The sequence below is a fragment of the Ovis aries genome, chromosome 3 (assembly GCF_016772045.2).
Source record: "Ovis aries strain OAR_USU_Benz2616 breed Rambouillet chromosome 3, ARS-UI_Ramb_v3.0, whole genome shotgun sequence".
Taxonomy (NCBI): domain Eukaryota; kingdom Metazoa; phylum Chordata; class Mammalia; order Artiodactyla; family Bovidae; genus Ovis; species Ovis aries.
The window spans coordinates 165,662,484-165,684,088 of record NC_056056.1 but is presented as its reverse complement, the minus strand read 5'-3'; the positions used below and the strand labels follow the sequence as shown (position 1 = coordinate 165,684,088).

Sequence of the window (21,605 nt, the reverse complement as noted above, 5' to 3'; positions counted from 1 at the left end):
TCCTACATTACTCACTGACCCTTCTTTTGTATTATTTCTGGCTCATTTCCTTTCTTCTGCCTTTAACTAAGAGTGGCTCCTAAAGCTTAGCCTTTAGTTCTTAGTTTTTGTTCTAATATTCTTTTTTTTTTTTTTTTTGCCTCTTATCTATGGGTTGTCTGCCCTACCCTTTCCCCACTGCCTTCACCATGGTTCAGACGCTTTTCTTTGCCAGATTTATTCTTCTGTAGAGAAGTTCTGGAGAAGGCAATGGCAACTCACTCCAGTACTCTTGCCTGGAAAATCCCATGGATGGAGGAGCGTGATAGGCTGCAGTCCATGGGGATGCTAGGAGTTGGACACAACTGAGGGACTTCACTTTTACTTTTCACTTTCATGCATTGGGGAAGGAAATGGCAACCCACTCCAGTATTCTTGCCTGGAGAATCCCAGGAACGGGGGAGCCTGGTGGGCTGCCGTCTATGGGGTCACACAGAGTTGGACACTACTGAAGCAACGCAGCAGCAGCAGCAGCGAAGCTCCAATTATGTCTCTCCCTTGGTCACCTACTTAAGACTTTTAATTATTCTATAACCAAACATAGTTTGTTGTAATAGTAATAACATTGAACTTGGAATCCAACAACCTGGGTTCAAATACTGGCTCTGCCACTTCTAGCTAGGTGAATTTGGACATGTCAACTAACACCTCAATTTCTATGTCTGAAAAATGGCAATGAATAATACCAACCATAGGTTTACTGCAAGGATGAAATGAGGTAAATAAAGGTGAAAGCAGTGTGTGACATGTGAATTATTATTAAGCATGAGTAGCATCTTTCCAAAAATATGTGTTAACTCTAGGGACCCTGGTAGCTCAAAAGGTAAATAAATGCCTACAATGCAGGAGATCCATGTTTGATCCCTGGGTTGGGAAGGTCCCCTGGAGAAGGAAATGGCTATCCACTCCAGTATTCTTGCCTGGAGAATTCCATGGGAAGCAGTGCCTGGCAGGCTACAGTCCATGGTGTCACAAAGAGTCGGACATGACTGAGCGACTTATATGTGGCAAGCATCGGCTATATACTGGTGGAGAAGCAAACAAGGCCCTCTGCACTCATGGGGCTCACAGTCTAGAGAGGAATATAAGCAGTTAAAATAGACACAGTAGTGTGAAGTCTGCAAGAAATAACGGTGCTTGAAGTAGCATATGAGAACATCTCATCTAAACTTACAGTGGAGAGGAATGGGGAAGAAAGACACCTAAGATGATACCTAAAAGATAGGTAATGAGTTGGCCAAGGAAGGAAGGGGAGTCAAGCAGTGGGTGACAGTGGCAAAAAAAATGTAAAAAGGATTCCAGGCAGTGAAATATTATGGGCCAAATCTGGAAAGGGGAAGGGAGAGAGACCATGGAGCTCTCTAGGAACAGAAAGGAGTCCAATATGATTGGAGTATACAAAACTGAGTACAAAGAGGGAGCAAGAGTTGGAGGGACAGGCAGTGAAAGCAGAGAGGTCATGCATGCAATTTCCAGCATAGGTGAGGCAAACAGAAGGCATTGATGACCTGAGATGAGGCAGAGGGTATTCCAGACTGTCGACTGACCATGTTGCCAGGAAACAGAAGGGAAAGACTGGGAGGTTACTCAGGTTGACACACAGCTCTCATCTGCAGGGCCTGTCATGAATCCTAGCCACTGGGCTGCTCAGTCCCAAAGAAGGTAGATTGGCAAAAACAAGGCAGGTCTCTAATAAAAAGCTATTTACCAATCAATTTTATTTATAAAGAGCAGTGATTTTTCAAAATGTTTCTATGTCTGATATCTTTAAAAAAATCTTCCCTGCATCCCTGTGAGCCAAACAAGTATTGTTACTTTTATGAAGGGTACAGTTAGTCATATCCATTAATAAAAGGTGGCACAGTTAGTCCTATCCATTATGAGGATGACAAGTGGAAAGTGGGATAAATCATATATAAAATTCTCCTTAATCCTGCATTTTAAATTTAACTTTAATTCAGGAATGGCTGACTGCCAAACAAGTATAAAGTGGGATATATTGGAAAACTCATGAGATTAGAATCAGGAAACTGGGTGCTAGTTTTAGCTTGGTCACAAACCTGTTTACTGACCTTTGGTAAATCACTTTCAGCAGTCTGCACCTCAGTTTGCTCTAGTCAGACTAGATCATCAGTTGCTGAGGACTCTCCTGACACTCAGATCCCAAGACTCCAACTACTGAGGGCAAAGGAAAAGCCAGCATTCCAAATGTATTGGAGAATGCTTTAAAATTTATTTTTAGCCCCAGTCTTTATTTTTATTTTGATCTTCTGTCTTGTTTCTTGTTTCTCCTTGCAGTTCTGTCATTTCCCTTCCCCGTGAAGATATTTAAGAAGCTGCCTTTTCATCATTTTAAAACTGTAAATATGTCCTTGAAACATGCAAAGAGCCTTTTGTGTACTTACAAATCGAGGTTATTATCGTACAAGTAAGTCACTTGAGTGCACTGCATTCCTCAGCTTGCTCCACTGAGAGGTTTATTAGGTTATATTGTCCTATCTTAGAAGAACTAGTTGAGTAGATAAAACTCTCCCACTTTAAAAGGTGGGCTATCTGATGAAACAGGGTGCTTAATACTCCAGAGTGTAAGCAAAAGGATTTTGGCACGGCCCAAAGACAGACACACTTCTCTAAGACAAATAGGTGCTCCACTTAAAGTGGCACAGTCAAGGACAAATGTTCTAAAATTAACCCAACCAGCTGCTCTGCCACAGACGCCCACCTGTTAATTATGCTGTCTGCTCCTTGTCCAGCCTTCTCTCCCCTTGAAACCAGAACTCCACTCACTGCAACCCTTAAGAGGCCTGAAACTTCACATACTTTCCCAAAGATTACCTACCCAGGACAACAGAGAGCTGGTTTCAAAAATATATTAGGGTACAGGTACTCAAAGAATCTTTCAGCTTTCCATCTTAGATTCCTAAAATGTCAGCTTACATGATGCCAGCAACTAGTTTCAGAAGCCAGGTGACATAAAGCCTTCCTTGTTTGTGTGGTGACAATACAAAACTAGAGTGTATGAATCCCACTAAATTTTAGGAACTTTTTAAGTAGGAGAGTTTGCTTGAGGAACAGTAGAAATGAAGACAGATGTATTGGTTTCTATGTTTAGATCTTAAGGTGTGTCATCAACCTAACAATAAACAGAACAGTTGTCAGTGTGTAGTAATGAGATTCAAATGAATTAACCAGATGCTATTTGTAAAGAACTAGTAAACATGAAAGAGACAACTTGAAGCAAACACATGAAAAAAATGACTTGAAACGCATGAAACAAACACTGTATAATGCAGCTGGAAATATCTCTCACTATAGATGTCATTCTGTACAGTTGGGAAGAAGTGTGATTATTTTTCTAATATATAAAGTTAGTTTTTACAGTAGAGGTGTTTTATCTTTTTATTAAATTATGTTAGGGAAAAGTACCAAGGATTCCCTTTCTAAATGTATTGTCATTCTTGCAGTTGATGTAAACTTGTTACTGAAAATACATTATTCAAATTTGGCACTCAGAAAGTATTTTAATATTGATTATAGTAAACCCTTTTTTTAATAAGGTAAAAATTTTAAGTAGTGTAAGACTAACAAACAACTAAGATATTTTTAAGATGATAAATTTATTTGTGAAGTACCATGTGCTTAGAAGGCAATGGCACCCCACTCTAGTACTCTTGCCTGGAGAATCCCATGGACAGAGGAGCCTGGTGGGCTGCAGTCCATGGGGTTGCTAAGAGTCAGACATGACTGAGTGACTTCACTTTCACTTTTCACTTTCATGCATTGGAGAAGGAAATGGCAACCCACTCCAGTGTTCTTGCCTGGAGAATCCCAGGGACGGGGGAGCCTGGTGGGCTGCCATCTATGGGGTCGCACAGAGTCGGACATGACTGAAGTGACTTAGCAGCAGCAGCAGCAGCAGCAGCATGTGCTTAGTATGTTCTTTTATGAATGAAATTCACATTATATAAATAAAATTTTTTATATCTATATTATTATTCTTAAATCAGAAAATTTAAGCCTGTCTTAACATGATCCTAATTAACACATTCTTTCGATAGTATTATTAATCTATCAGACAGTATTAGATGGGAATACAAAGATGCATCAAAGCATGATATAAACTTAAAAATATAAAGTAGAAGATTATAATAAGTCACATACACTGTAAAGAATGTTATAATGAGGATTTTCCTGTCTATTAAAATATACAAATTACCAAAACAGAATAACTGAATAAACTTACAAAGTTCAGATGCTTATGTTTTCAATTATTCTTTGTATTTCTTAGGTTGATATGCCCAATTAAAAGAACAAGTTTTTCAAGCCTTTTTATCTACTAAATGTTCCAAGTGTTCTTCCTACACTTCTAAAATTTCAATATATAATTTCCATGGTAGCTTTATACAAAACTAAGGACTTAGTTCAATTATCATTTTTTAAATTATATTTTATACAGTTAAACTCTTGGTTCTTTAGACTTCAGCTCACAGCTAAGATGCAATGACAAGAATCAGACTAATCCTGCTGCCTGAAACAACTAAAAAATGGACAAAATATATGAAACAAATGTTTTCAGGTATTGGACATCAAGTAGCAGATCCCTGATGGTATTGGACATCCCAGTGATCCCTGAAGAGAGCAGTAGCAAATGAGGTGAACTCTATGATTGCCCTAGCTTATTGCCTAGAGTTTCCAGTCTGGGGCACAAGGAGGAGGAACTGAGGAGAAGCCTAATAGATTTCCTGAATTAAAGAGCTGAGAATCTGAGAAGACCAAGGAGGCTAGAGTTTGCAGAGTGGAGCACCAGAAAAAATAACAACAATAGCAAAAACGGCTGTACTGGGGGAGACTTCCAGGGATCTACAAATGGTCCCCCTCAAGTCTTCAGCAGAGTACCAATCAACACATGTGTTTAAGAAACCTACTTGAGGCCAGAGAAAGAACCACCTTAAAGAACAGAGGGAACAAATCCTTAGAGATCACACAGGACCAGGATTAGTCAGCCACAGTGGAAAATTTTATAATTCAACCTTGTAATGCATCAGTAGAATAATTAGAAGGGTATTGCCTGAGTGAAAGGACAGAACTAGCCTGATACTAAAAAATGCAGTGGTCCCACCTAACAAAACTTAAAAGCTATTTAAACTTCAAGCTATTTCCAAGTAGTTGCACCCCAGAAAAGAGCTCAAGAATAATAAAAAAAAAAAGAATCCCAGCCGTCAATAAGGTAAAATTCACAATGTCTTGCAGCCAATGAAGCCATGCAAAAAAGCAGGAAAATACAACCTATGATGAGTAGAAAAGTAAACCGAAACAGATCCAGAAGTGACACAAATAAATGATAGGGGTAGCGGTCATGGACATTAATACCATTATAACTATATTCCTTATGTTTAAGAATGTAGAGAAAAGACTGACCATGTTAAGTGGAGCATGGAAAATATGGCAGAAATCCCAATTCAACATCCACTGTTGAAAAACACAATGTCTCAGATGAAAAATACATGGAATGGGATTAGTAGGTTAGACACTACAGATAAGTAGATTTGTGAAGTCCAATACATAGCAGTAGCAATGGTCCAATATGAAACACAGGGAGAAAAAAGGCAGATAAATAAATAAATCATCAGTTTAAATAAATAAATCAGTGAGCTGTGGAACAACTTCAAAAAGCAGAAAAATAAATAATCAGCAATTAAAAAAAGTAAATCAGTGAGCTGAATAAGTTGGTATCCATGAAGGAGAGGAGAGGAACAGAAAACAATTTAAGGAATAATGGATGAAATTTTTCCAAATTTGATAGTACTATAAGTCCATAGATCCAACAAACCTTAAACAAACAAGTATAACAAACCTTGAAGTGAAGTGAAGTCACGCAGTCATGTCTGACTCTTTGTGACCCCATGGACCCCACCAGGCTCCTCAGTCCATGGGATTTTCCAGGCATGAATACTGCAGTGGGTTGCCATTTCCTTCTCCAGGGGATCTTCCTGACCCAGGGACTGAACCTGGGTCTCCCACATTGTAGGCAGACGCATTAGTGTCTGAGCTACCAGGGAAGCGGCCTTAGACACATGAAATGGAAGAAACCTGCCCCAGGGCACATCATAATCAAATAGTTTAACGATGAATAGCAAAGAGAAAAACTTAAAAGCAGCCAGAGGGGGACAAAAAATAACACATTTATGTACAAAAGAACAAATAACAAGAGTGGCAACTTTTGTACAGAAACAATATAAGCCAAAAGATAGTTGAGCAGAATCCTGAAAGTATTGACAGGGAAAAAAAAAAAAAAGTTAACCTAGACTTCTATACCCAGCAAAAATATCTTTCAAAAATGAAGAAGAAAGAGACTTTTTCAGGCATGAAAAGGCAACCAGCAGACCTGCATTACAGGAAATTTTAAAAAGAAATCCTTCAGGCAGAAGGATATCTAGATCTATGTAAAGGAATGAAGGTCATCCAAAAGGGAAAATAGGTGGCTACATGTAAAATACTTTTTTCTTATTTTTAAAATCTCTTTAAAAGATATTTGACTTTTTAGAGGAAAAGTATTAACTATATGTGGTGGAGATTATAACATATATAGAAATCAGATACATGACCACAGTGACACAGGTTCGGGGAGGAAAGGGAGTACACTATTACGTTTCTTATACTGTTCGTGAGGCAGTAAATATTACTTAAAGACAGACTGTGCTGAGTTAAAGATGTATACTATAAACCCTAAGGCAATTACTGTTTTTTTTAAAAACAGTTATAACGAATAAAAATGGAAACATAAAGGACCCTAAAATGTTCAATCTAATGGAAAATAGAAAAAGAAGGGGAACAGAATATAAAGCAAAAACCAAGATGGTAGATTAAACACAAGTGTATCATATTACATTTAAAAGGCTTAAACGCTCCAATTAAAGGCAGAGATTATGAGATTGAATAAAAATTTTTAAAAGACACAATCATGTTGCTTATAAGAAATCCATTTTTTAAATAGTAAGATATAAATAATTTAAAGGGAGAAGAGTGGAAAAAGATAAGTGCTGAAACTAATCAAAAGCTCCTGATAGTGGCTATAGCATTATCAGACAAAGTAAATTTCAGATCAAAGAATATTGCCAGGGATAAGCAGGGACATTTCATACTGATTAAGGAGCCAGTTCATCAAGAAAACAACCCTAAATGTTTATGCATCTAATAAAAAGGCTTCAAAATGAATGTAGCAAAAATTGCAAGAAGGAATCGATAAACTGATCATTATAGTTGGAGATTTTCAACAACTTTCTCACTGAAATTGATATAATAAGTAGAGAAAATCATGATATAACAAGTAGGGAAAATAATATAGATGATTTGAATTACATTATCAACCAACTTGATGTAATTAACATTTATGTAACACTTCACCAACAACAGTAGAATATAAATCTTTTCAAGGGCATTTATCAAGATAAATCATATACTGGGTCATAAGACAGGTGCCAAGAAATATAAAAATTTCAAATCATACAAAGTTTATTCTCTGATCACAAAGGAATTACTTAGAAATCAATAATAGGAAGGTATCTTGGAAATCCCTAAATATTTGGAAATTACACATTTTTGAATAACCCATGGGTCAAAGAAGACATAGACGGGAAAATTATAAAGCATTTCTGCTGAATTATAAATGAAAATACAGCATAGAAAAATTTATGAGCTACAACTAAAGAAGCACTTAGGGGAAAAGGTCTCAAAACAATGATCTACAGTTCTATCAAGAAACTAGTAAAAGAAGATGAAACCCAAAGGAAGCAGAAGAAAGTAATAAAGATAAAAGCAAAAATAAGGGGATTCCCTGGTGGTTCAGTGGTAAAGTATCCACCTGCCAGTGCAGAAGGTATGGGTTGGATCCCTGATCTGGAAAGATCCCACATGCCTTGAAGCAACTAAGCCCAAGTGCCACAACTGTTGAGCCTGTGTTCTAGAGCCTGGGAGCCACAACTACTAAGCGCATGTCCTGCAGCTCCTGAAACCTGCTCAGCCTAGAGCCCATGCTTCACAGCAAGAGAAGCCACAGCCACTAAAGGGCAGCCCCCGCTCGCCACAACTAGAGAAAAGCCCGAGCAGCAATGAAGCCCCAGCACAGCCAAAGATAGATTAAAAAAATTTTTTTAAACAAAAATGAAATAGAAAAATAGAGAAAATCATTGAAACCAAAAGCTCTTTTGAGAACGTGAAGCTATCAAGGTTTTCAAAAACCATTAAATAACAATTGCAGTTATGATCCTGAAGCTTTTATTTGTTGGTAAATAAAAAAAACTAGACCAGAAACCATGGGAAGTATCTAGTATTTGTATGTGTTTGGGTCCTTGCTCATGCCTACCTGGTTTGTTTTCTGAAGAACATGAAAGATCTTGTGTGCTACTGAAGGGAAAGAATCTATGGAATCACTTGAAATGTACTACCTATATTTTTACATAGGTATTTATACAAATATGTGTGTTCACATACTCCTCATCAGGAGTGCAGAACTTGTGGTAAGACCATCTTGCTTTCTTTATTTTTCTAAACCCTATTCCCTACTTGGCTTCTCCTTTTAAAAAAATGCTATTTGGAGAAATCAGTCATTCATTTATTCATTATTATGAAATGCTACAATTTGCCAAAGACTATGGGACATGCTGGGGGACACAGCTGTTAACCAGACAAACAAGATCCTTGCCCACTGAGCAGAGTCTAATGTGAGATACAGACAAGTAAATAAACAATAACAATGTACTAGTGTAAAAATGCCATCATGGAAAGAGCAAGTGCCAGAGGAGTCCATGGAATGGGTAATCAGCTTAGACCTGAAATATTCCTCAAACTAGCAGCTAAAAAGTTTTTTTTTTTTTTAATGTGATAACTGAGTTTCTTGAAGTATTATGATTCTACACAGGCAGTACAATTTTAGGTATAAAACAGTATGTGAATTATAAGTTTAAAATGGAAAGAATTCCTTGACTATTATATACCTAATATTACTCTACTACTTATTTTCTCCACACTGTGTTGGTACTCTGCTGAAATTTCTGAGTATAAATAGAATGCTATGTAAATATATAGAATGCCATTTTTAAACTAATTTTCAGTATTATTTTTTGTAAGTATTCTAGAAAGGAAAGAACACGTAGGTGATTCTAACCTGCTCAGAAGTTTTTAAAGATCTCTTTGTTTTAGTAGGGCAGAGCCTAAGCCAAGAATCCAGACCCTTAGGCAAAGCTTGAGGCATTCCAGGCTTAGAAAGTGAGGCAAGACTGAGAAATGTGAAGATTCCAAAGATTAGGTAAGAAAGGGTACATAATTCATTCAAGAAGCTCAGATAGGTTTTGAAACTATAACTCTTGATTTTCACATTTGGAAATGTGTCAAGATATTATTATAAACTCCCATACTCTAGCTATAACAGTGTACTTTGTAATTAGTTATGCTGAAAAGCTGGAAACAATTTAGATGCCTAATGATAGCAGCCTGGCTGAATAAATTATGTCATATTCACACAATGGAATGCTAAGCAGGTTTTTAAATTATGTGGCAGTGATTCTCAAATGTTATTGTGCTTCAAAACCGCCTGGAAGGCTTGTTGAAACACAGATTGCTGGGCTCCATCTCCAGAGTATTTGATTTGTCAATCTGGTGTAGGGCCCAAGAATTTGCATTTTGAACAAGTTCCCAGGTTGTTACTGATGATACTGGTCTAGGAGGGCACACTTTGAGAACAACTGATGTAGAGTTATTTTTAATGATTTGAAAGAATATTCGCAAAGTTGAACCAAAGTTTTTACATTATACTCTGTATGTATACATATAGAAGTTCAGATGGAAAAATATTATCAAGCTGGCTTCCCTGGTTGTCTTCCAGGTGGATCAAATTGTAGGTTTTTAATGTTTCTACACTTTTAGTGACAGATTTTCCTGTAGTGAGCATAGTACACTAAAACAGAATCAAACTTCTTACTTAAAAAGATGAGATCATGAGTGGTCGCTCCGTTGTGTCAACTCTTTGTAACCCCATGGACTGTAACTGGCCAGGCTCCTTTGTCCATGGAATGCTCCAGGCAAAAATACTGGAGTGGGTAGCCATTCCCTTCTCAAGGGGATCTTCCCAACCCAGGGATTGAACCAGGATCTCCTGCATTGCAGACAGACTCTTTACCATCTGAGTCACCTGGGAAGCCTAAGATCATGAAGTCCTGGCCAATAGCACTAACAAGCTGGAAACATCAAAATGGGCTGGATCCTCATCCCCCTCTGGCTTTTTAACGATGTCTTGTTAGGAGTGCATCTTCAGAAGCAATCGCAGACAGAGGAACAGCAATGGCCCCTGTGTACATCCAGTTCCTGATGGGAACAAAGACACAAGAGGCTGATGTTATATGGAGAGCTTTTACACTTTTTCTTCCTTCATTTTAGTAGTGCCATACAGGCTTCTTCTGTGGGTGTTTGAAGAAAAACTGGGTGGGACCCAGAAGGCGACCTGCCAGAAGTGTGAAGCATCTGGATTGGCACACTCTTTGTTTCCTGGTGCAGGGTAGATCCATTTCCCAGGGTATCAGATTAAGGCGTCTCCTTTCTAGAAAAGAAGATTTCATGGTTTAAATTCCCGTTCACTTTTGTGTCTGTGGCACTCTGCTGTCTCCTTTCCAGCTCGCAGCCTCAGGGGTCACAATGCCCGTTCCCTGCTGATATCAGCGTGCCAACTGTGGTGTCATGCACACCAAGCACAGAGCCACCATTCAGCTTCCACAGTCTGGGTTCAGGAAGCAAAAGAGCCTCTGAGTTCCTACAGACCTTGACAGATCTTCCTGTAGTCTTGCATGTGCTGAACAATTCTCCTGGGGAGGGAGAGGGAACTAGGGTAAATGTCAAGGGTGAAAATGTGCCAGGAGCAGAGAGAGCAAACAGTTGCCACCAATGTTCAGGAAAAGGATGGGTGGGTGACAGTGTAGTATGCAAAGACTTTTCAATGGAACACATTTACTTAGCATTGGTTACCCTTTTCCATGTCCTTGCACCACTGGTTAATAAATTGGGAAGTAGCCACATCACTGGTCTTATTTAGAGCAAGAGTTCTTCACAAGTGTCTAACATAATGCCAGTGTTTGAGAGTCATATGGAAAATAAACCCTATGTAAATCTCACAATGAAGTTACTGTTTTTTAAATTTTTTTTTAATGATTGGAAATATAAAATCATGTTCTGTTTAGTCTGTTGTTCAAAGAAAAAGACATTCATTCTTTTAGAAAAATATTTATTTACTTGGCTGAGCCTGGTCTTAGTTGCGGCACATGTTGTGGCATGCAAGAACTTCAGTTGCGACATGTGGGATCCTATTCCCTGATCAGGAAGGGAACCCAGGCCCCATGCATTGGGAGCACGTCTTACCCACTGGACCCCTAGGGAAGTCTCAAAAGACATTAGTTTTATATTGACTTTCAAATAGGTGACATATTATTTGTTGGAAAATTTTAGTTGATAATGTGTTGCTTTCTGCCACCTTACATGTGAATGAGGGGGCAGACTATTGTTTAAGACACAGCTTTCTTAAATTTTACAAGTTCAAAATTAGCTACATACTGGTTAATAATTCATTATTTATCACTATTGCTTTAATATAACTTACCTGTTCCCTTCTGGTGCTGTGACATGAATTCAGTATATGAATTTGTTTACAACCCTATAGAAGGAAGTTATTTGAAATTCTCACCTGTTATTTGAATGCTGAGAACAATGTTATAATTAATCAATTCATTTACCTAAAATTTATTGAATAACAGGCCTGTTCTGTGCCAGGCACTGTCCTGAGATACATCAGTGACTCCCCTCAAGAAGTTCACATTTCTGGGGAACTGGAATTCCCTGCAGTCCAGTGGTTAAGACTCCACGCTGCCACTGCAGGGGGCATGGGTTTGATCCCTGGTCAGGGAACTAAAATTCTGTATGTCTTGTGGCACAGCCAAAAAAAAAAAGAGAAGAAGTTTATATTCTATATTGAAAAGACTACTAGTAAAGCATTAAACAACTACAACTATAATGTGCAGGTAGTAATAGCACTAAGATAAAAAATAAAGCAGGGCCATTATAAGGACTTTGTATTTTATTCTGAGAGAAATGGGAGGTCTTTGGGTGCGTGTGGATTTAAGCAAGGGACATGGTCCAATTTCTGTTAATGAAGAATCACTCTGGCTGCTGGATAGAGAAGCGGCTAGAGGAGGCCTAGTGTCCATTGAATTAACACCTTGCCTTAAGTTATATTTCACTGAGGACTGTTCTGTACCAGTAGACCTGGAAATCTGATCCTACACAGTAGAGTCTTGTCTTTTCCTACTTTCCATGCAAAATTGATTTGTAAAATGAAATTTTTCTATCCAAAGTATTCCTTAAAGAAAATTTTTTTCCCTGGAAAGTCACTTCTACATACATTCTCTCTAAATGGGAGTTTATCCAAAGCTTACTTTTTAATAATTTATTTCATACTACAGTCAGCTCTCTGTATCCACAGGCTTCATATCTGTGGGTTTGGAGGACCAACTAAGGGATTTGAGCATTTGCAAAATTTGGTACTGGGGCAGGGGCAGTGCTGGAACCAGTCCTCCTGAATACCAAGGGATGGCTGTATGTGGTTATCAAAATATTTCTGTTTTTTTGTAAATAAGGTTTTGACATTTTTTTTTTAAAGCCAAGAGATGCTTAAGAATTTTTCAGAGGAGCTTCGTGTTTCTTACTATACAAATCATGAGATTGATTGAGGTTTTGTCTGTTTTGTTTAATTGCATGATGAGGTATAACACATCATGAGTGTTGAGGCAACTCATGCATGAGTATTGCCTTCCTTCTAATAATGCTTCGTGTCACATTATATTTATATTCACTAGTTTCAACAGGCAGTGGTTTCCTTCTCCACCAGTCTCTACTCCAAAGTAACAGGTCCACTAGAGAATTTTACACCACTCCACCCCAAGGCCCATGTTATTACCCCCATATAAGGTATAGACTCCTTCACATGCCCTTCTGAGCCTTCCTCCCTCTGGTTTTCCTCCCTCCCTCCTAACACCTTAAATTGCCTATAGAATCTATCTATAACATAAACAATAAGAAAATCATTACTTAATTATACCTTGCTTTTCACCAAAAGTGTTGTTAACTAATTCAATCAGGTGTATTACTTACTGCATTGGATTTAAATGCTGCTGCTGCTGCTAAGTCACTTCAGTCGTGTCCAACTCTGTGAGACCCCATAGACGGCAGCCTACCAGGGTCCTCCATCCCTGGGATTCTCCAGGCAAGAACACTGGAGTGCGTTGCCATTTCCTAATCCAATGCATGAAAGTGAAAAATGAAAGTGAAGTCCCTCAGTCGTGTCTGACTGCTAGCGATCCCATGGACTGCAGCCTATCAGGCTCCCCCGTCCATGGGATTTTCCAGGCAAGAGTACTGGAGTGGGTTGCCATTGCCATCTCTGGATTTAAATGACTTTTTACTAATTTCAGAAATCAGATCCATTCTCAAAGGGTTGTATATTTACTGCCAGTAAAAATATTGTGGCTTCCCTGATGGCTTAGCCGGTAAAGAGTCTGCCTGCAATGAGGGGAGACCTGGGTTTGATTCCTGGGTTGGGAAGATCCCTTGGAGAAAGAAATGGCAACCCACTCCAGTATTCTTGCTTGGAAAATCCCATGGACGGAGGAGCCTGGAAGGCTACAATCCATGAAATCATAGAGAGTCAGACATAACTGAGTGACTTCACTTTCGGACTTCCCTGGTAGCTCAGATGGTAAAGCATCTGCCTGCAATGCAGGAGACCTGAGTTCAATCCCTGGGTTGGAAAAGGAAATGGCAATTCACTCCAATATTCTTGCCTGGAGAATTCCATGCACAGAGGAGCCTGGTGGGCTATAGTCCATGGGGTGGCAGAGTTGGACATGACTGAGTGACTAACACACAAAAATATTCCAAATATATGCCACAGGCTTGCCAGGCAGATCCAGAAAAGGAGGACCAAAAATATTTCTAGTGGAAGTGGCCTCAGTTAATAACTGATGAGCCTTTGAAAGGGTCATACCTCATTTAGAAATACAAGTGCCTGGATCTTTATTATTTTGCAGTCTCTCCCTAACTGGTCTTCTTGCTTCTGTTCTTTACTCTTTGTAATCCACCCTCCTCACAAAAGTAAGAGGAAGTTCCCTTTTTAATGATTTTATTTTATTTCCCAGTAAAACTTTATTTATAAGAACAGGCAATGAGAAGGATTCCCAAGCCCCACTTACTTTTTTAAAAAAATTTTTTATTTTTACTTTATTTTGCTTTACAATACTGTATTGGTTTTGCCATACATTGACATGAATCAGCCACAGGTGTACATGAGTTCCCAATCCTGAACCCCTCTCCCACCTCCCACCCCATATCATCTCTCTGGATCATCCCTGTGCACCAGCCCCAAGCATCCTGTATCCTGTATCGAACATAGACTGGCGATTCGTTTCTTACATGATAGTATACATGTTTCAGTGCCATTCTCCCAAATCATCCCACCCTCTCCCTCTCCCACAGGGTCCAAAAGTCTGTTCTATGCATCTGTGTCTCTTTTGCTGTCTTGCATACAGGGTTATTATTACCATCTTTCTAAATTCCATATATATGTGTTAGTATACTGTATTGGTGTTTTTCTTTCTGGCCTACTTCACTCTGTATAATAGGCTCCAGTGTCATCCACCTCATTAGAACTGATTCAAATGTATTCTTTTTAATGGCTGAGTAATACTCCATTGTGTATATGTACCACAGCTTTCTTATCCATTCATCTGCTGATGGACATCTGCTAAGCATATACACTGAGGAAACCAGAATTGAAAGGGACACATGTACCCCAATGTTCATCGCAGCACTGTTTATAATAGTTCCCTTTTTTAAAAATGCAAATCAGATCACATCACTTCTCTGCCTATTACCTTCCAGTGGCTTCCCACTAGAGTTAGAATGACTCTACCATGGCCTTTAAAGGGTGCTCTATTCATAATCTGTCATATAAGGGCTCTGTCCTCCTCTCCAAACACTGTCCCCTTGTCCCCTGGACTCTGCTCACACTGATATTGTTGTTCTTCCTTGAATAAGCCAAGCTTGATTCTACTTAAAGGTCTTTAAACTGGCTGTTCCTTCTGCCTGGAAGGCTCTTCTCCCAAGATCTTTGTATGGCTGCCTTTATCCCAGCAGTCAGGTTTCTGCTGTTACTCAGTTTATACTTCTACATCCAAACAGGCAGCACATCTGTTCCTTGAAATAATAGGGCAGCTCTTCCCCAGATGGGATCAAGGTCTGAAACCCTCTTATCTTATCATTTGTAGATGATGAAAGGTATAAAGCAAAGCAGGACTACACGGGGCAAAAGAGTTCAGGGTTTGCACACAGTCCTGTATATGCACCGTGTTTTCTTTTTCTTTACAGGTTATTTTCAGAGCTTTGTCACCACCGAATGATATGGAGAACCCTTACAGTGCCAAGGTGCAGGAGCAGCTGAAGATCACCAACCTCCGTGTACAGCTGCTAAAACGACAGTCTTGTCCCTGTCAGAGAGACCACCTGAATGCAAAGCCTCAACATTTTACACACTATGCAATTTATGATTTCATTGTTAAGGGCAGCTGCTTCTGTAACGGCCATGCTGACCAGTGCATACCTATTGATGGCGTCAGACCTGTCAAGGCCCCTGGAGCATTCCACGTGGTATGTAAAACAAGTCCTCACTATATGAAAAAATTCCTTAGATAGCCTAAACTCTCTTACAGTGAGTCTGTGCTTGCATAGTGCTTCTTCTTTCTTCCTCCGATGATTCATTCCTCCAACTCCATGGTCATCCCAGGATATGCCTATTAACTTTTTTTTTTTTAATCTTCCATTTTTGAATTATAGTCAAGCATGATAACCAGATGCCTTGGAAAACATTCATGCCAGATTTTAGTACCATGACCTTCAGATATAAAGTGTAAGGTGAGCAGTAGGAGAGGTTAGCATAATCATATGTGTGGCATTATCACATAGAAACCAGCTTTGACAGTAAATGGGTACTATTGTTAAATGGATTTTAGAGTGTAAAAAATAAGAACCTTAGTTTGCTGCTAAGTCGCTTCAGTCATGTCCGACTCTGTGCGACCCCAGAGACGGAAGACCACCAGGCTCCCCTGTCCCTGGAATTCTCCAGGCAAGAACACTGGAGTGGGTTGCCATTTCCTTCTCCAATGCGTGAAAGTAAAAAGTGAAAGGGAAGTCACTCAGTTGTGTCCGATTCTCAGTGACCCCACGGACTACAGCCCAAGCTCCTCCACCCATGGGATTTTCCAGGCAAGAGTACTGGAGTGGGGTGCCATTGCCTTCTCCAAGAACCTTAGTTTAGTTCCTGGTATCTTCTGCTTGCCAGCCAGTACAATGAATAATAATTTTCCTCTCTTAAGAGTGGCCTCTCACCCTAAGGCAGACTTAAATGCTCTTTCCTCTAGGCTCACACTTCTCATTGCACTTTCCTGTGAACTTTTACTTGTTTGCATCTCCCAGGAGGACAGGCACTGTGTGATCTTTGTATCCTCAGGATCTAGTGTGTTACCTGAGCCAGAAGAAGGTGTTCAGCAGGTATTTGGTTAAATGATAGCAACATAGGAATAGGGAGAGGATGTAAATTACTGTCACCATTTGTCTTCACCTCATCTTCTGAAAAAGACACAGAGTGTCTCAGACAGCAAGTACCACGTTGGGATTCATGTGGAGGCATGAATGAAGAATAGGGAAATAGGAGAGCATTCTGATTCTTTAATTTTATATTTTCTTCTGATACTTCTAATCAAACCAAATCAAAAATAAATAAACTTAAAAGGCTTCAGAATATCCTTACTTTGTTACCTAAAGTGTTGACATGCCCTGGTATAAGATAGGGCCACCAGGGACCGTGAACCAGTTAGCCAGCCTGATAATCTTGTTAGCTGGGCTGAGTTGGCAGGGTGCAGAGTAGCATTGGGGTAACTGAAATGATTAGGACAGCAGCCAGGAAGTAACAAGAGTAGAAATAATGCTATTACTTCGAAGTGAAGCTGGGGCTCCCAAGTGGAAGAAGGTGCAATATTCATTCAACAAACATGTACTAGTTTCTATTCATTAATGGGGTTTTGAATCAATATTGTTTCAAATAAATGATGAAATAATTTTTTATACCTAAGTTAATTGGGTTCAGATATTAGTCAAATAGAAAGTAACCTAGATATTCTAGAGACATGTCAACCAGACTGAAAACAAGTCTGTATGAGGTAAGATGTTAGTAACTTTCTGCCATTATATTTAGGTGCATTAGTGAAAGGAGAGTCTGCAGGCTGCAATGTATTGAATGTTTGTGTCCCCACCCCCAAATTTTTCTGTTGAGCCCCTAGTTCCAGTGTGATGGTCCATGGAGATGGAGCCTTTGGGAAGTGATTAGGTCATGAGAGTGGAGCCCTCATGAATGGGACTAGTGCCCTGAAAAGAAGCAGCCAGACAGCTTGCTAGCTCTCCTTCTGTCCTGTGAGGACACAGCGAGCAGTCTGCAACGTGGAAGAAGGCTTTCACCAGTATCTGACCAGGCTGACACCCAGATCTCAGACGTTCAGCCTTCGAAACTCTGAGAAATAAATCTCTGTCCTTTATAATCCACCCAGTCTATAGTACTTTCTTCTAGCAGCCCAAACAGACTACAACACTGGCCTCTTGTTTCTTCAACTGTCTCTTGTAACCTGAGTCTTATAGGATAATTTTAGGGTAGAGTCCTGAGGATGGATACAAGCTTAGAGGCCCCCAAAACATGAGTGGCACAGAATAGGCCACATTTGATTTGTCTCATGACCTATGAGACAACCTGAATGACTCTGATCAACCAAACTAAATTACCAGAGTTCTCAAGAGCCTTATAAAGCATTCATGGGTATGCATTTAAAAGCAATAGCTTCTTTCTTTTTTTTTTTTTTAAAGTAAATCTTCTGAATATAAACTTTCAAGTTGGCAGATTATCTCTGCCAATCCTATGCCAATTCTAGCGACACTTTCTAAGGCTGAAGAGAAAATCCCAGAAGTTTTTATTATATATTCTGGGTATTTGCAAACACACTGTCTAGAGTGAGAGCCACTGAGAGCCACTGAGAGGGGTGTCTTGCATATGCTTCTCACTCAATAGCAGCAATCCCATCACTGTCTCCTGTGCCTGGGACAAGCTGGTCAAGATATGAAGCCTGGTAAACTGCAAACTGAAGACCAATCATATCAGCCCCCCAGACTACCTGACCACTGTGACTATCTCTCCAGAGGGATCCCTCTGTGCTTCTGAGGGCAAGGACAGCCAGGCCTAGCTGTGGCCCCTCAATAAAAGCAAGCATCTTTATACACTAGCTGGTATGACATCATCAATTCCCAGTGCTTCAGCCTCAGCCACTGCTGCCCCAGTGCCACTGCAGGCCTCAATATCCAGATTTGAAGTAAGATGTTATCGGTACCAACAGCAAGGCAGAGCCACCCCAGTGCCCCTTTCTGACCTGGTGTGCTGATGGCAGAAGTCTTAAAATACAACCATTCTATATAATCTTCAGCCAGATGATCAAGGGCTTTGCCAGTGGTGATGGTAACAAGGATGTCTGGGTTGTGCAGCACTTCATTAAAGAGGGCATTCGTGTTTATCTCTGCCAGTCCTATGCCTATGTAAGTCCTATGCTTACATGTGAGCATGTGGGAGCCTTCACTATGGTTCTACAAAGATGCTGATGGAGCCAAAAGGGTGGAATTGCACTTGAAGATCTTGATCCATCCTAGTATTCTCAGTGGAGTCCTGATTGCCTTAATCCCTGAGACCAGCCCAGATTTGCAAAAAACAATGGTTGCAAGAAATGAAAGGCATGGCCAACTGTGTCATTAGCGCTCAGATTCAACTTGCCTCCAGCCTCAAGAAAGAGGGCTTCTCACACAATGGGTGGCACATCCCTGACCAAACTGGCAAGTTTCATTTCACAGGTCTAACACCCACCTAAGTAGGTGGAGTGGCCAACCAAGGTATTCTCTATCTACATGACAAAGTCAGCCACATCTCTGTGGCAGGGGACACAGGCAACTGGGCTGCCTCTCTCATGACAGCCACCAGGTCACTCAGTGAGTTCCCTGATGAGAGAGAACAGAGAAAACCTTCTTGTCTTCAGCCTCTGAGCTTGTGAGATTCACAAGGAGGGTATAGGAGGGTGGATGGTGGTAAGTGAATCATTTCTTTCAACCACAGTGCTAACACTCAGCAGTGTTTCTCAAAAAAGAACATATAGTGAAATGGGGCAAAAACATTGGTGGCTTTGTGGCTCTAAACTAAATTCTTCCCCATCCTTATATTTACTGCTGCTGCTGCTAAGTTGCTTCAGTCATGTCTGACTCTGTGCAACCCCATAGACGGCAGCCCACCAGGCTCCCCCATCTCTGAGATTCTCCAGGCAAGAATACTGGAATGGGTTGCCATTTCCTTCTGCAATGCATGAAAGTGAAAAGTGAAAGAGAAGTCGCTCAGTTGTATCCTACTCTTAGCGACCCCATGGACTGCAGCCTACCAGGCTCCTCCATCCATGGGATTTTCCAGGCAAGAGTACTGGAGTGGGTTGCCATTACCTTCTCCACCTTATATTTACAGTTTTTCTCTAAGAATTTACATGTGTAAGAAAGTCAGAGCCCCCCAAAACCTGCCCATCACTCCACTGTAATATTGTGGAAGCTTTAAAGGAAGCACTCTATGGTGTTGGGGGTTCCTTTGTGGATCTGGCACAAGAAACAGCCCATATTAGAGGCTTCGTGAGAAGCCCTAGTCCTGACATTAATGTTTGTCCTCCCATAGCTGAGGGGTTTTATCAATAGATCATATTGTAGAAATCATGTTCTATGAAAAACAGCGAGTCTGCTGCCACTGCAGCAAGAAAATTTTCCCTAAGGAAATGAGATCAGTGTCTACCTTACACAGTTATTGTGAGGCTTAAAAACAGGGTAGCCAGTCTGTGACATTCGGTAGCCACTATTTACATCACTATTATCTTGTATTGTCTTTTCTACCACTTCTCTCACAGACACTTCTTTCTCAATAACAACAAGAATAAATCATAGAGTAGGTGCTTTTTGACATGTTTATAAGGCTAGGTAGGGGTGTTATGTCATGGAAAACGGTACTTTGATTCCAGCCTGCTGGGATCCCAGAAATGATGTGGCAGGGAGATCTTAAGCTTTTTCTCTATGCAGCTGGGGAGGACTGATTTAGTTCCCTTTTTCCCAGCAGTTGGCAATTTTACAGCTGTGGGATGATGGATGGTAATAAGAAGGAACATGGAGTGTTTCATTGTTTTACTAAAATACCATTCATTGGATAACACAGAGGTCTTAGAATGCCGTGGATAATTGTTTAAATGCCTTGAGTTACACTAAGGTTAAGGTGGATTTTTCTTTTGTAACCAGAAACTGTTTTTTATAAGAGTTTTGACTAATGTGTTCTAAATCTGAAGGTAAACATCAAAACTTGTGGAACCGTAGAGTGAGGTTTGAGGAAGATATTACTTAGCTACTAGCTGTGTCAGTCAGGTAGCAGAATCATTCATATAATGTCATCACAAACATTGTTCTCCTCTGAATCTGAATACTTTTATTCACATATTTATATTTATACTTCTTATATGTCATGTTTTATAAAGTCAGGACAGATTTAAGGCCATAGTTTTATATTCTTTTTAAAAATTCTTTGCTGTACTGTGAATATGTATTAATTTGAAAGCTCTTGGCTTTTCAAGGTATTAAGGAAAAGAACATAGGGTTTAAAAACAATAAGGTTATTAAATGAGAATATTAAATCAAAATTTTAAAATATTTTTATAGCAAACATACACATATATTTGGAAATGAACATTTGTAAATTAGTGTCAGGTCTGAGTTCTCAGCAGAGAAAAAAATAATCATCATGGATTATAAATACTGCTAATAATAGTTCCCACTTACCGTGTGCCAGGTTTTGTGCTGTCGTGTACAGGTGCTATTGAACTTAATCTTCACAACGAGTGGGTGAAGTGTCATCATCCCTTTCTTTCTTAGGTGAGAAGCTGAGGCTTGGGAACACTAACTGACTTCCCAAAAGTTAATGAAGAGTAGAGCTCAGGTTAAATTCATCGTCCATCCCTTTTTGTTGTTGTTGTACTGTAAAACTTTAATCAATACAGGGTTGATAATATGTCAAGAACAGAGTAAAAAAGAGCATAGAAGACATGAGGGCAAGAGAGGTGGAGGCAGACTCAAGTAATGAATAATCATCATGGATCATGGAGTCTAAATCGAGCAAAGGGAATTCTCTGGGGGTCTAGTGGTTAGGACTCCGTGCTTTTACTGCAGAAGATGCAGGTCAGTGCGGCATGGCCAAAAAGTAAAAAAATTAATAAATAAACTGAGAATGACACAAGAGAGCAAAGACTATTTCCACCTCCAAAAGCTCTTCGTTTTTACATTTTATAAAGCCTGTTCCCATGCTTTTTTCCCCCTTGATC

The 21,605-nt window shown here is 39.7% G+C and overlaps 1 protein-coding gene across 7 annotated transcripts in view; it reads left to right on the top strand.

The window, feature by feature from the left end:
* The window catches only part of NTN4 (netrin 4), a 130,418-nt gene that overhangs the window by 32,063 nt on the left and 76,750 nt on the right, over positions 1-21,605 (top strand). For all 7 annotated transcript variants that reach the window (XM_060413055.1, XM_060413053.1, XM_060413054.1 and 4 more), the window contains exon 3: positions 15,499-15,777. In XM_060413055.1, the coding sequence (XP_060269038.1) occupies positions 15,499-15,777 (279 nt within the window). The remainder of the gene's footprint in view (positions 1-15,498; positions 15,778-21,605) is intronic.